We start from the raw sequence: 16,504 nt of genomic DNA, 5'->3' as shown, positions 1-16,504 counted from the left end.
AGGTTAAATGGAGTAGAGACCACAGCACTGATAGATTCGGGTAGCGCCATCACACTCATCTCAGGAAAACTTGTGAAACATAATCAGTTACTACAGGCAAAACACCCAGGGGTGACATGAGTCCATGGGACGGTTAGTTACTATCCCACCATCCCGGTAAAAATTAAAATCCAGGGGAATGCTACAGAGGTAGCAGCAGGTGTAGTGCCTAAACTCTCTTACCTGGTGCTCATAGGGAGGGACTTCCCAGGATTTGATGACTTACTCCCAGTAGGGGGATTGGAGAAAGGGGAGGACCCTGAAGCTAGTGAGGCGTCCACAGTAGACTGTCAACCCCCAATCTTCTCCAAAATATCCCCAGATTTTTTCTCCACTCCCAGGCGGGGCAGAAAGACGAAAAGGGAAAGAAGGGCAGCTAAGGCCTTGGAAACCCGAATACTGACCCAAAGCCAGAGGGTCGCTCTCGTAGGTAGGTGGACCCCGGCAGCTGAGAAGGAGGCCACCCAGCAGGGAGAAGCACCTGAGCCAAATCCCAACCCTAATGCCTCCGAACCAGCAGAAGCAATAGAGACCAGTCCCCTAGAACTTGGGCAGACCAGCCCTGGGAGAGAAAATTTCGGATGGGACCAAGCCTAAGATCCAAGGTACGACAACATTAGGAAGGAGATAACAGAAATAGATGGGGTCCCCGTGAAATGGAAAACCCCAGGACCCGGCCCCTATTTCATCATAAAGAAGGATCTCCTGTACTGGGTTGTACCAGTACAGGGACAGAAGATAGAGCAGCTCCTAGTGCCTCGCAAACACCAGAAGGCAGTATTAAGCCTCGCTCATAGTCCTCTTTTTGGGGGGCATTTAGGGATAGAGAAGACCCTGGCAGGGATCCTACAAAGGTTCTTCTGGCCTGGGGTGCACGAAGAAGTGTGGCAATACTGTGCCTCCTGCCCAGAGTGTCAGCTGCACAGTCCCCGTCCCCACTTGAGGGCACCTTTGGTACCCCTTCCCATCATAGAGGTCCCGTTTGAACAAATAGCCATAGACCTAGTGGGACCCCTAGAGAAGACGACCCGAGGTCACCAATATATACTTGTCATTCTGGACTATGCTACATGGTATCCAGAAGCCGTCCCCCTGCGGAACACAGCCTCTAAAACAATAGCCAAAGAGCTAGTGGGGATCTTTGCCTGAGTGGGGCTACCAAAGGAGATACAGACCAAGGAACCCCATTTATGTCAAAACTGATGATGGATCTATGTGTCCTACTCCATATACATACCCTGAGGACTTCAGTCTATCATCCACAGATCAATGGGCTGTAGAAAGTTTCAACCGAACTCTGAAGGCTATGATAAGGAAGGTGGTAAGTCGAGACAGGAAGGATTGGGACACACTACCATACCTTATGTTTGCCATCCAGGTAGTACCTCAGGCCTCAACTGGGTTTTCTCCCTTTGAGCTATTATATGTGTGCCACCCCCAGGGCATCTTGGACATAGCCAAGGAAATTTGGGAGGAGGAGCCCAATGAGGGGAAGAATGTAATTGAGCATGTGTTACAAATGAGGGAACAGCTACAATAAAGGGGGATTTGATAGCTGCTTTCAACTACCTGAAAGGGTGTTCCAAAGAGGATAGATCTAGACTGTTCTCAGTGGAAGCAGATGACAGAACAAGGAGTAATGTTCCTCAAGTTGCAGTGGGGGAGGTTTAGGTTGGATATTAGGAAAAACTTCTTCACTAGGAGGGTGGTGAAGCACTGGAATGTGTTACCTAGGGAGGTGGTGGAATCTCCTTCCTTTGAGGTTTTTAAGGTCAGGCTTGACAAAGCCCTGGCTGGGATGATTTAGTTGGGGATTGGTCCTTCTTTGAGCAGTGGGTTGGACTAGATGATCTCCTGAGGTCCCTTCCAACCCTGATATTCTATGATTCTATGGTTCTATGATCGCACGGGTCACTCCCATTGTGCGGGAGCACCTAGAGAAGGCCCAAGAGGCCCAACAAGCTCATTACACTCTCCAAGCCAAAGTTCGGCAGTTCCAGCCCGGAGACCGAGTATTGGTGTTGATACCCACAACAGAGAGTAAACTTTTGACCCAGTGGCAAGGACCCTACGAAATAGTTGAACCCGTAGGGGAGGTAAATTACAAGGTGCGACAACCGGGATGTCGGAAACAAGAGCAAATATATCATGTCAACCTTCTGAAACCCTGGGATGCACAAGAGGCATGCGTAGCTATCCAAAAAGACCTACCCCAGGAAAATAAACCCTCTGAACAGGTGACGGTGTCTCCCAATTTAACACCAGACCAGAAGAATGGGGTATCTGAGATGATCTTCCGGAACCAAGGTGTGTTCTCAACAAAACCGGGTCGAACAACTGAGACATACCATTACTTCATCATGAACCCCGGGGCCAGAGTAACAATGAGGCCATACCGGGTGCCAGTGGCCAAAAGGGAAGAATAAAAGCGGAAGTAAAAAAAATGCTGGAGTTGGGAATCATCAAAGAGTCCCAGTCAGTGGTCCAGCCCAATCATACTGGTGCCCAAACTTGATGGCACCACAAGTTTTGCAGCAACTTCCGGAGACTAAATGAGGTATCCCAGTTTGACACGTACCCCATACCTTGCATAGATGAACTAGTGGACCATCTGGGCAATGCCCAATACTTGACTACCCTAGACTTGACAAAGGGGTACTAGCAGATTCTCCTTGCCAAAGACGCGAAGGAAAAGATTGCTTTCTCTACACCAGAGGGTCTTTTCCAATATTCTCTCCTCCCTTTTGGATTACATGGGGCTCCAGCTATCTTCCAGAGCCTCATAGACAAGCAGTTACACCCCCATACCAATTATGCTGCTGCCTAACTGTATGATGTGGTTATTCATACCCCAGACTGGGAAACCCACCTAGAGAAGGTGGAGGCAGTCCTCAATACCTTCAGGCGAGCTGGCCTTACAGCAAACCCTGCCAAGTGTGCCGTAGGGTTTACGGAGGCCAAATATCTTGGCTACATTGTGGGAAAAGGTCTGGTAAAACCCTAACTAAATAAGTTAGAGGCCATCCAAAATTGTCCCCGACCAATTCGCTAGAAACAAGTCCGTGCATTCCTAGGTGTGGTGGGGTATTACTGATGATTTATCCCCCACTTTGCCACAAGGGCAAGCCCCCTGACAGACCTAGTGAAGGCCCGTGGACCTGATCTGGTGAGATGGTCTGATGCAGCAGAGAGAGCATTCGCAGACCTACAGACTGCCCTTTGCAGTAACCCCATACTGATAGCCCCAGATTTCACCGAGGAATTTATCCTGCAAACGGATGCATCAGAAGTAGGTTTGGGGTCCATCCTATCACAGGTGGTCAGGGAGGAGGAACACCCAATTCTCTACCTCAGCAGGAAACTCCTGAGGAAACAAAAATATGTAGTGGTGGAGAGGGAGTGCCTCGCCATAAAATGGGCCATGGAAACGTTGCGCTACTACCTGCTCAGCACAGATTTGTCCTTGTGACTGACCATGCCCCTCTTCAATGAATGCAGCGGAACAACGAGCTACAAGAGAAGAGCGCAACGGTGACCAGATGGTTCTTATCTCTCCAACCTTTCCAGTTCCATGTGCAACACAGAGCAAGGAGCTGTCAAGGCAATGCCGATGGCTTGTCACGTGTGCATTGTCTGGTGTCCCAAATTGCCCAACCCCTTGGTGTTGAGCAGGGGGGAGGGATATGTGACAAACCCAGACCAGTTGGGTGCAGGAGTCTGGTAGAAGGCAAATATACTGGCTACTGGATGAATAGTTTTCTGTTCCATGAGTGACCAGAGCGGGAGCTGCCCTCGAGCAATCAGGAACCTGCTAGAACCAATGAAGAAAGGCAAGCTAATTAAGACACCTGGAACCAATTAAGAACTTACTAGAATCAATTAAGACAGGCAGGCTAATCAGGACACCTGGTTTAAAAAGGACCTCCCATCAGTTAATGGGGGGCACAAGGAACGGGGAGTAAGAAGACGTGCTGCTGGAGGACTGAGGAGTACAAGCATTTTCAGGCTTCAGGAGGAAGGTCCTGCAGTGAGGATAAAGAAGGTGCTGGGGGGAGGCCACGGGGAAGTAGCCCATGGAGCTGTAGCTGTCACGCAGCTGATACAGGAGACATAGACAGCTGCTATCCACAGGACCATGGACTGGAACCCAGTTTAGAGGGTGGGCCCGGGTTCCCCGCACCCCCCCAACTCCCTAGCTGACCTGGTCTGTGAGACACACCAGAGGGGAAGGCCTAATTTGGAAAGGGATCTGGCCTGTCCCCGACCCACTACGTGGGACAACAGAGCCCGCGGAGATTGTTCTCCATTTTCCCCATGCTGGCCAGTGATGAGGTTAGCTGAGTGAACAGCAGGTTTGAGCCTCTAGCAAAAGCTGCCAAACTGAGGGCTGCCATCAACCCCTGAGGCTAGCAAATCTGCCAGAAAGCACAGGACCAACCAAGGCAGAGGAGGAACTTTGTCACACAGTATAATCAGGCAAGCCAAAAAAGAATTTGAAGAGCAACTAGCAAAAGACTCAAAAACTAACAGCAAAAAAGGTTCATCAGAGGTACGAAGCCTGCCAATCAGTCAGTGGGGCTACTGGAAAATCAAGGTGCTAAAGGAGCACTCAAGGAAGACAAGGGTAATGCGGAGAAGCTAAATGAATTCTATGAAATGGTCTTCACTGCGGAGGATGTGAGGGAGATTCCCACATCTGAGGCTTTCTTTTAAGGTGACAAATCTGAGGAACTGTCCCAGACTGAGGTGTCAGTAGAGGTGGTTTTGGAAGAAATTAATAAATGATACAATAAGAAGTCACCAGGACTAGATAGTATTCACCCAAGAGTTCTGAAGAAAGTAAAATGTGAAATTGCAAGAATTCTAACTGTGGTACCTAACCTGGTGCTTAACATACCCTCTGTACCAGATGACTGGCGCACACCTAGTATGATGTCAATGTTTAAAAAAAGGCTCCAGATGCAATCCTGGCAATTACAGGCTGGAAAGCCTAACTTTCCAGCCTGTACCAGGCAAATTGTTTGAAACTATAGTAAAGAACAGAAATATCAGACATATAGATGAACATAGTTTGTTGGGGAAGAATCAACACAGCTTTCACAAAAGAAAATCATGCCTCACCAATATATTAGAATTCTTTGATGGTGACACCAAACATATGGACAGAGGCGATCTAGTGTATATAATATACTTGGACTTTCAGAAAGTCTTTGACTTTTTTTTGAAAGTCTTATTGTATCTCACCAAAGCCTCTTAAGCAAACTAATCAGACATGGGATAAGAGGGTCCTCTCATGGGTCAGTAACTGGTTAAAAGACAGGAAACAAAGGGTAGAAATAAATGGTCAGTTTTCAGAATGGAGAGAGGTAAATAGAGGTGTCCCCCAGAGAGCTGTGCTGGAACCAGTGCTGTTCAACATATTCATAAATGATCTGGAAAAAGGGTGAGGTGACAAACTTTGAAGATGATACAAAATTATTCAAGGTAGTTAAGTCCAAAGCTGACTGCGGAGAGTTACCAAAGGATCTCACAAAACTGCGTCACTGGGCAACACAATGGCAGATGAAATTCAGTGTTAAGTATGAAGTAAGTCACAGTGGAAAACATAATCCCAACTATACCATACAAAATAATGGGGTCTAAATTAGCTGTTACAACTCAAGAAAGAGATCTCGGAGTCATCATGGATTGTTCTTAGAAAACAACTGTTGAATGTGTGGCAGCAGTCAAAAAAACCAAACAGAATATTAGGAACCGTTAGGAAATGAAAAGATAATAAGACAGAAAATATATAAATCCATGGTATGCCTACATATTGAATATTGCATGCAGTTCTGGTTGTTTTAAAAGTGCAATCTAGATCTAAATGTTTTTAAAATAGTCAGATCACCATTCAAGCAGAATGGTCACTGGTTTACAGTTTCTCATTGGGTTTTCACACTCCCAGTGTCACAAATGACGTTTTAGCAAGATGAGTGACTATAATACTCAGCTCAGAAATACCAATTGTAAAACTATAAAATATATGTTTATTCAAGGCTGCCATTTCTTCTTAGCCTATCAACTTGTAGATTCTTAGGACGGTTAAGATGGGTTTACTTTAGTTTTCCTTTAAAAGGGGCAACTACTACTTGTAGTTACCCTGTATTGCAGAGAACCTGTGGGATGATTGGCTTGTGTCTCCAGTTTTGGGAATGTAGTGGGATATTATTTGGGGATGGGCGTTATGTCTTCAACTAAACCATGATTGTATGTGTGCTTAAGTGAAAAAACTAGTTATGTATTTCCTCTGTTTACCTATTAAGTGTTCTGTAAAAGAACCCTGTAGTTAAGCCTGACTGGCTATTTATAGTGAAATTTTGCCCAAAGGAAGCTTACAGAATAAGCCAGTAAATGCAACTGGGCAATACTCTTATAGTACTGTGATACAGGAGGGCCAGGGAGCAGTGGTAGAGTGTTAGAGAGGAAATATATAAGCCCTAGGCTAATTAAGATGTGGTTCCCTGTTGACTAGGGAGGGTTGCTACAGGTTAACTGGAGTACCTGTTGTCAATTAAGGCCCTGTCAGGAACCTAATAAAATCCCCTGCTTCAGGCAGTCGGAGGAGGAGGAGGAGGAGAAAGGGAAAGGACTAGGACTAGGACTAGGACTAGGACTAGGACTAGGACTAGGACTAGAGCTTGGAGGTGTGTTGTGAGATTTGGAAGACCAGAGAATTGAAGTAAGGGAGACCCTGCCCCAGCAGGACAGGGAGACTCCCTCCCTGCAGCATCTAAGGACCAAGGGTAACCCCACCTAAGGGGGATGAGGGTAAGAAACCCACAGGGATTGTGAGTGGCTGGGACTCAGAGCGAGGAGCAAACCCAGACCCCTCCCCCACTTCCCTCCTCTGTCACCTTCCAAGGTACTATCAGGGCCCTTGGCGCCCAAGAGCAGGGGCAAGGCGTGGCGTCTTAGCACCCCCATGCCCCAAGAAAAGCACAGGACCAACCATATGAACATCGGTTATCTTGTCACAGTACGTTAAAAAAAATAGCAAAAATCATGCGTGTTCTTTGAATGGCTAGATTTGATATTAAAAATATATATGCTAAGCTTTTGTTTAAACATATTTATTGTCACTGTAGATCAAATATCTACCAAATACAAGCAAACTATGACAAATCCACACCCAATTTCCAAGAAGGAAACATTACCTAGTGAAAGTGTGGCCTCACCTAAGTGTCTATGCAATTTGAGCTTTTGTTTAAAAATAAATAAATAAAATTAAAGTTGAATGACAAGTCAGTGGGAATTGTGGGTTCTCAGCAGCTCTGAACCTCAACTGTAGGTGTCCAAAGTTTGGTATCCAAAAATTTGAGAGACCCAAATTTAGATTACACTATGGAAAATTAAGCATAAGTGTTCAGGCTTTATGCCTGTGACAGTAACCTGTAAGTAATGGAGTGCTGTCTCTGGAATCTTCTTACACACAACCTGAAACAACAGGAAGGATTCTAAGGTAGAGATCTGGGACACAGCAAACAGCTAGGCTGTGGACTAGGGAAAGAAAATTCTTATTATCTGCTGGTTATTCTGTGTCAGTGACACTATGCTGCTGTTGTTCCTGAAGCCTTGTCACCAGCTTGCCTGAGCCAGTGGGTATCTTGCAAAGTGAATTTACCTAATTTTCAGTAGTCCAGCGTCTTACTCAGGTTAGCCTGCCTGGACCTTACACTCACACTGAGTACATCAAAAAGTCCCTCAGTGACCAAAACACAAAGTGTGGCTTTGTGGGTTATGGTAGAGGGAAGATCCTTCCTTCCTTCCTCCCTCCCCTGACTTAACCATTGAACTGCCATTTGATAGAAGTAGCCAGTTTTTTTTAATTTGACCTGCTGGGCCCTGACTGGCTGCCGCCTGTTCACCAACCCTTCCAGCTGCTGAAAGATTAAGTCTTCCTGGTTCCACCAGCTGTTAACCCTGAAGGGCCTTTCTAGGCAACCCTGGAGGTCCAAAACTCACTGTCCTTTTCTTAAAGAGCTGTCGTGTGACTGGAGGATCCTCAGAGTGGTAGATCACAAATCCACATGCTTCATAGCAGCACAGTTTGCTGCACAGGTCTTTCTAATTCTGTCCCAATCCCAGGATAATGAAAACACACTGGTTCCACTGCAAGAAGGTCTTTTGTGACCTTGGAAAAAAGGAGGTAGGATTTACCCTAAGGGAGCTGTGAAATGCCTCCGTTCTTCTTCATGGGTTGGTAACAATGAATCCTGTCTATCCAAGGGCTTGTCTACACTTGAAACACTACAGCAGCACAGTTGCAGCTGCACCACCCATGTTGACAGACGGGGTTCTCCCATCGGTGTAGGTAGTCCATCTCGCTGACTGGTGATAACTAGGTCAACAGAAAGTTTTGTAGGGATTGAGATTAGTCCTCCAGCCTGTATATGCTAATAGGAAAAAAAAGAGGATCAGGATTGTGTGTGTGTGTAAAAAAACTCATTATTATTATTATTATTTATTTATATTACCCACCAATGTGTGAGGTACCTCTCAATATAGAGAAAAGAGATTGGGTGAAATTTTAGCCCCAGTGAACTCAATGGGAATTTTGCCATTGACTTTCAGTAAGGCCAGGATTTCACCCATAATCCCTGATTTTTAGGAAATTGATTTCAGACAAAATACAATAGATAAGTAACAAGATACATAGAACGAATAAGCAGAAGACTAATCAATGAATTTCTTGTGGGTATTGCAGAAGTAGTGGGTATTCCAGAGGGATTTAAATTAGGAGAGGGTAGCAGCTTCCAACTCAAGAAAGATCAGTGTTCCATATATAAAAGGAATTGTGGAAGGATGTGCACAGATATGAGGAAGACGGGCAAATGGAATGTCAAGGCTGGCATTGCTGGTGAAGCAAACTAGTCAGGGTGACATAAGAGACGATATCAGATAAGTACAGAGAAGGCAGTTATTTATAGCTGGTCTACACTTGGTTTTTTTCAAATCAGGGTAAGCGGTACCTGGTACATGTCAGTGCTTTGTACGTACTATGGATTTGCACTGGTAGAGCTACTGTGGTATAACTTCACTGAGTGCACCCCAAAAACTCAGAAAGCAAATAAAAAGAAGCCAATACTTGCTATTTTTAAAAATCACAAGATTTTTAAACAAACCTTATGATTTTTAGAGGCTAGCCTCTTGATTTTTGAGTGTTAACAGTATGGTATCTATTTTTCCTGATTTGTGAGGATTGTCTTATTTAAAATAATAGTAATAAGATATTAAAAGGAGAGAGTCTAACACAGCTGCTCAAGCACGCTACATAGTATTTTAAAAGAGATCCGATCCAGGAAAATGACTATTAAGCAGGGCGCCTTGTATTTCACAGTTCCGTGGCCACTGGATTCACCATTGAATTAATCTCTTGCCTCAGTTATGCGCTCGATAATCTGTTTTAATTGTTTTTCAAACAAAAAAAAATCTTTCTAGCCCCCCCCTTGTTGCAAAGTGAACCTTAAAACCCTTAATTGAATGTAAAATGATGTAGTTATTGCAGGGAGCTGGAAACTATAGCTCTAAGAGATGGGAACTGCTGCATTCATCTTAGGGTATCAACTTTGAAACATAAAGATAACAATTTAAATGTCAACACTTAACTCTTTAATTTTAAGGTTGTTAATTTGCTTATTCTGAAACACCTATCTAGTGAACTGTACTCCCATTTTTCATCAGAGCCTTTCATTATTCAGATCATAATCAGCATTTTTAGTTGAAATTTTCATTCAGAGCAGTAGTTCTCAAACTTTTGTATTGGTGACCCCTTTCACATAGGAAGCCTCTGAGTGCAACCCCCCCCCTTAAATATATAAAAAATGTTTTTAATTTAAAATACCATTATAAATGCTGGATGCAAAGCAGGGTTTGGGTTGGAGGCTGACAGCTTGCGACCCTCCCATGTGATAACTGCGCGAGCCCTTGAGAACCTCGCAACCCCCAGTTTGAGAACCCATGATTTAGAGTATGTAAACAGTGCATCTTCATTATATGTATTTTAAATTTTATCCTTTGGTACACACAAATCTGCTGCTAAATGCAGAATGAAAAAGAATATTTGTAGTTATACAAGTCAAGATAATTAATTCAACCTCAGGCTTAAGGGCATAAACAGTTTTCATGCAGGGCTAAAGAAAGAATATTCCCTGCATATACAGTATTTCACACTTGTCTAGGTGCATTAAGGTGATTGGGGTTTTTTTTGTTTGTTTCCTTTGAAGCATCAGATATGACCATTGGGAGTAGCTATGGTCTGATCCAGTATGACAATTTATACGTACTTAGAAATGAAATAGTAGTTACATAACCATAATCCTGAATTTTAGAACTATTATATCCACTAGTATTTGATGTTTGTTAATTCTTGCCAATATCTTCTTTTCAATCATAGGTAATTTTCAGATGGTGGAAAATCTCTCTTAGAAGTGAATTTCGTGAAACAAAGCCTGGGGAACTTAAAGAATCTCATGAATACTTCTTGGATGATCCATCTCTTCAGAGTAAGACTTAGAAAAAGACTATACACTTACTGTGGCAGACATGGAACTTCTATGTAATAATCTGGGAACACTGCTCTGTAATTTTATAAATATTGTATGTTATAGGTTAATGAAATAGCTTCTGCTGGGTTATTGGGCTTTACAATATGAACGTATTCATTTCAGTTAATGAGGGGCTGTTGGAAAAAGAAGCAGAAAGGCAACACAAGCTCTAGATAAGCTTACTTCCAACGAATCCTAGCAGGGAGATTACAAGATAATGACAATGTTGTTATCGGTTAAGATGCTATTTTCAGATTCCCACAATAATTCAAAGGGACATGAAAAAGTTAAAAAGACTTTAGGAGGGGAGTTCTCAGCTGTTCCTGGGGAGAACAGACTTTCAGGGACATAGAAACAGGTCCTGTGGCAACATCTGAAGTAGTTGGGCCCTTCCTTAACTAGATAAGTGTATAATCTGTTTGTTTTAAGATCTTTTTCTCTGAAATGCTTTGGTTCTAAATCAATGCTTTTCAACCTGTGGACCTCTGGGGGTCCACAGACTATGTCTAAGGGAGCCACAACAGATTGTAATTACGATAGAACAGTGGTTTTCAGCTTATGGCCTGTGAGCCCCGAGGGGGTCTGCAGACAATACCTAAGATTTCCAGAGTGGTCTCCACCTCCATTTGAAATTTTTAGGGGACTGCAAGTGAAAAAAGTTTGAAAACCACTGTTCTATGTAAACAATACTTTGTTTAAAGAAGGCTATCTGATCATTGGACACCATGGTCGTAGGTCCTGGAGGGAACAGAACAACAGGGACTGAACCTAACTGAGACCTGCAGAGGTAATCCTGGTTAGTACCTGGAAACTGTAGCTCAAGGCTGGTCTAAGAGTGGAAGAATCACATGATTTCACTCCAAGAGAGGTAACAGCTCAAGGCCTGAGATTTGAGAAGGAGTGCACTCAAAGAGTATGTCTACATAGGGATAAAAGATCCACAGCATGGCCAGGTCAGCTGACTCAGACTTGGGTTTTGGGGCTAAAACTCTCTGTGCAGACATTCAGGCTCAGGCTGGAACCCAAGTACTGGGACCCTGCATCCTCACAGGGTCCCAGACATCAGGCTCTAGCCCGAACCTGAACATCTACACAGCGATTTTTCAACCCTGGAGCACAAGCCCTGTGAGCCTGAATCAGCTGACCTGGGAGAGCCCATGGGTTTTTTATCCCTCTGTAGATATACTCAAAGAGACCAAGAGGGGACAGAGGTATAGTTACCTGGTAACTGTGACACTTTTGATTAGATGCTCCTTTGTCATGGATGTGCACATGCAGAGAAATATCTTGAATGCAGATGGTATCTTCAGGTTTATCACATTTTTTTGAATGATGATCTGTAAAGACATGTCACTTCCAAGTGATGGAACACAAGCACCACGATGAAAGATGAAAGCAATTGGGAATATATATCAACTTCAGATTGAAAGAAAAACAAGACCACAGATCAAGTTGGTTTAAGTTATTAAGTTTAGTTCATTTTAAATTTAACTCTTGTTATAGCATAATTTTTTTAAAATTTTTGTTTGTAAATGACAAATTTGCAATAAAACTGAACAAAATTGATAGCTAATTGGATCCTTGGCAGGTGCTTAAGAAGTCCTTGAATATATTAAGCTCTTTTACTGCTGATATTTTTAATATCCCTGTTTCTTCAGATGCAGTTGTCTTCCACAGTGTTTCAACTTGATAGTGGTAATATCAATTTTGAAAACTTGAGCTTTCTAGGAAATATGGTGTGAATGATGAGTAGCCTTTTTGTACCCTTTGTTTCCTGTGAGAAGTTGCTAACAGTGTTTACAGCTGAATTCTAGCAACACTTCCTAATGATTTATTTGACAAATGTAATTTGTTTTTCTTTTAGCACCCATAAGTAAGCTTTTGTTCAGCTCTGTAGTGACCTGTGCATATGTAATGGCAAAGGTTTTGTGTCACTGTATATATTGTTGGACCTTTCTGTGGCATTTGATACCCGTTTAATGTCACAGTGAAACACATGTATTGGAATATCTGGCATGTTGTTCAAATAGTTAAATCCTTACCAACATATGCAGTTTTTTTTCTTCGGTGCTTCTATTTCTAGTGTTGCTAAAAACGTTTCTAGATCCATTCAAGGTTGTATCTTGGGATCTAATCTGTATTGCATTTGCATGCTTCTTTTGAAAGTACTACTGGTGTTTCTGAACTTCATCACATCACTATTGAAGCCCAGGTCAGTTTGTCCCACTTACTGTGAAAAGGTTTCTTCCTGTTTCCAAAGATAATAATCTCAGGGTCACTTTTTTTATATACCAAATTTTCCTTTGTGGATCATATTAACCATTATTGTATTTTAAAGCAGTCATTGGCAGTCTTGGAACTATTCCAGATCACCTCTCCAGCTGTCTCACATAAATACTAAGACTTTTTTGCATCTTTTTCTCATCTCCTGGCTTACAAGTCTTGCTACTTTTTCCCTCATATATTCACAGGTTGCTCAAAACTTTGCTGCCAAAACTGTTGTTGAAACAGTGATCTAATTATTTTTATTGAAATTTGTGCCAAAGTCAGTTTCAGTTGAAGTCAGTGGCAAAAATCCCCACTGACTTAAGTAGGGACAGGATTTGACCCTCAGTGTATGTAGTACGTTCTGCTGACAGTGCACTCTTTTAGGCCAATAGCTAAGTTTATATATAAGTTTAAGAATTAATTAGCATTTTACATTGCCTTCCCATAGCTAGTCTTTAATTTTATGGCTTTTTTTTGTAACTTAAAGTGCTTAGAGATGTTCACAAAAAAAGTGTTATGACAAAATCATTTGATTTATTCTTATCAAGCAAACATGAGGTAAAATATATTCCCTTGCAAATAAAACATTATGCGTGCCACTAATCCATGCAGGCATTCAAAGCATCTAGTAGAAAGCCTATGAAAGAGTCATTTTAAAATAACCTTTTTAATACTTCCTGTTTACATAGATTTCTACAAACTCTATAGAGTAGTAACAAAAGTCAGTGACAACCATGTACATTCACATTTAAGGCTGTAGGCTGATTTTGTGCTTTTGTAGTTTTTGTAGTAATAACAAAGGTGCATACCAATCTATGAGCAGATTCAGTGCATGTGCTGCATAGTAGTAAACCATTGATCTACTTTCTTAACCATATAAATAGACTTGCAATTCTTAACACTGAAAGAAACATTCATATAGTATGCAGCATTAACAAGCCTCCATTATTGTGTAAAATCCGTGAACAAAATGGTTTCATAATATAATCTGGGAGAAATACCTCAAAACAGCCTTACACATATTTTTTCAATTTTGAGACCATAAACTGCAGCCTTCTAAAATACTAATTATCCATCTGTTTAGAGTGAGTATTTTTTTTGACAGCTATGTAAGATCATTCATTTCTCATCATAATTATCATAGTGATGATGAGAGGAGGGTGGAGAGTGTAGATTTGGTTTCTGAGTTAGTAAATTTTTATGATTTTTTCAAGGCTGGTTTACAGCATCACTGTACATTCATGGAAGATAGTATAAGGCACACATTCTAGATCTTCACATTCCAAGGGAAGGAGATAAAATCCTTTTAAGTCCCCGAAAGAATGAACAACTGGTGCAAGTCACTAAATACTATCAATTGCTCTTAGGCATGAAAATCTCAGTGAGCTCTGAGGGTATTCAAACATACCCTTATGTCTAAGCCACCATCAGCTGCAGAAATAATACGAAAGGTATTTTTACAGAAATAAAATAAATACAGCTAAAGACATTTTGAGAGCATCCACAAACAATTCATATGTTAAAACATTCATACCTACATGTAGAAAGACACTTTCATTGTGTAATAAAAACTCATTTTTATTGAAGCAGCAAAGAATTGGATTGTAGCCTTTTGGTTAGCCATTTAGCATGACGTAGATACGTGTTGTGGACTTTTTTTTTTAATAAAGAGTTGACTCTTTGTCATGCATGAGTCTGATTACCTGGGCTATCCAGCACTTTTGTTTTTGTGTCTAGATCTTTACAGTATTTACTAAGGGAATTTCCTCAAAAAGAGGATTACAGTAGGGGGTATACTGCAACTTTTTAACCGAGTTATGAAAAAAAGAATCATGACAATATTAATGCCATGTTCAAAGTATGGTCTTATGACATTTTAACTGGATGAGACTACTGAGTAGCTGTCAATGTCTAGCCAGATAGTATTTGGGAAAGAGAGGAGTTTCCTCAGATTCCTATCTTTGTTGCCAGGGTCTTCAGTAAATATCCTTTGTGCCTGAAAGACCTACATACTGCTTTTAAAACCTATTCCTAAACATTTTGCTGTTATAGGTTATCCAACGTGTAATCAATATTAAGAAAGTCAGCCCTTAACTGCATCTTGCAACCTGGTCTCATGTTGAATACACTATTCAACCTCAGGAGTGGGCAGGAAACATCACTTTCTCGCCATCTGGCCCATGACTGTGGAACTCTCTCCTGAATATATTAGGATGCTCAAGAACCTCAGAACCTTCATAGCAAAAGGCAAACCCACTTCTTTGACCTTGCCTTATATTTACTAAGCAAATTCTTGGCACCAGAGCTCACTGCAGTTTTATAACCTAGATCAATGGGAAGACAATTGACTATGTGCACATGACAGCTAGATGAGCATAGTATAAAAAAAACCAGAAAAATTAGATAACTGTAATTCCAATGAATTGATCTACAAATCTGCACATAACTGCATTCTAGACCAGTGTGATAGACTGGGACATTGGCAGTCAGACCTAGTGGTCAGAACTGGAGTCAGGAACTGAGCCAAAGGTCAGAGCCAGAAATCAAGCAAGAGTCAGAAATGGACATCTCTTCCAACTGGGAGCTTTGTGGGCTGGGCCTGTGGTGAGCTAGGGTCCACCCACCAGCCCACACTCCCTGATGGTACCAGTGAGCTGCCGGGTGGTGGATAGTGGTCTGAGGATTGCCTAGAGACCCACAGACCTAGATTTGAGACCTGCGATCCCCCACATCACCCTCAACCTGAGGGTGCCCTCTAGCCATTAGTGGGCTGGGTTTTCCAGGATGGTTCTTGGGGAAGGTCTTTACTGTATCCGGGCATGGATATTTTCTGTGGGCTCCCAGGAGCATTCTTTGGGACCATAATCCTCCCAATCAATCAAATATCAGAGTTTAGTCCATTTCATTCTTGCATCAAGGATCTCTTGGACAACATATTTGTCCTGACCTTGAACATGTATTGGCGGGGGTCGGGGTGAGGAGCAGTGAGGAAATATGGCCTGGTAGTGGGGCTTTAGAAAGTAATACATGAAACACCAGGTGGATTCAGAGGAGTTTAAGGTAACTAGATTGATTTAGCAGCGAATTCAGTATGGGCCCAGGAACTCTTAATCCAGTTTATGAGATGGCCTCTCTGTGTGCAAATGTTTGGGCAAAAGCCACACCATCTGATCTACAGAAAAGGTGGGTCCTTCTTGTTGTTGGCAGTCTGCATAGTGCTGGTAGAATCATAGAATCATAGAATATCAGGGTTGGAAGGGACCTCAGGAGGTCATCTAGTCCAACCCCCTGCTCAAAAGCAGGACCAATCCCCAATTAAATCACCCCAGCCAGGGCTTTGTCAAGCCTGACCTTAAAAACTTCTAAGGAAGGAGATTCCACCACCTCCCTAGGCAACGCATTCCAGTGTTTCACCACCCTCCTAGTGAAAAAGTTTTTCCTAATATCCAACCTAAACCTCCCCCACTGCAACTTGAGACCATTACTCCTTGTCCTGTCCTCTTCTACCACTGAGAATAGACTAGAACCATCCTCTCTGGAACCACCTCTCAGGTAGTTGAAAGCAGCTATCAAATCCGCCCTCATTCTTCTCTTCTGCAGACTAAACAATC

The 16,504-nt window shown here is 42.5% G+C and overlaps 1 protein-coding gene across 1 annotated transcript in view; it reads left to right on the top strand.

The window, feature by feature from the left end:
* FBXO36 (F-box protein 36) overlaps nucleotides 1-16,504 on the top strand; it is a 278,670-nt gene that overhangs the window by 250,164 nt on the left and 12,002 nt on the right. Inside the window, exon 2 of the mRNA XM_048865316.2 lies at nucleotides 10,475-10,583. Within this exon, the coding sequence (XP_048721273.1) occupies nucleotides 10,475-10,583 (109 nt within the window). The remainder of the gene's footprint in view (nucleotides 1-10,474; nucleotides 10,584-16,504) is intronic.

Source organism: Caretta caretta, chromosome 9 (assembly GCF_965140235.1).
Source record: "Caretta caretta isolate rCarCar2 chromosome 9, rCarCar1.hap1, whole genome shotgun sequence".
Lineage (NCBI taxonomy): Eukaryota > Metazoa > Chordata > Testudines > Cheloniidae > Caretta > Caretta caretta.
Note: the sequence above shows the minus strand (reverse complement) of the source record. Positions and strands in the feature narration are given on the sequence as shown.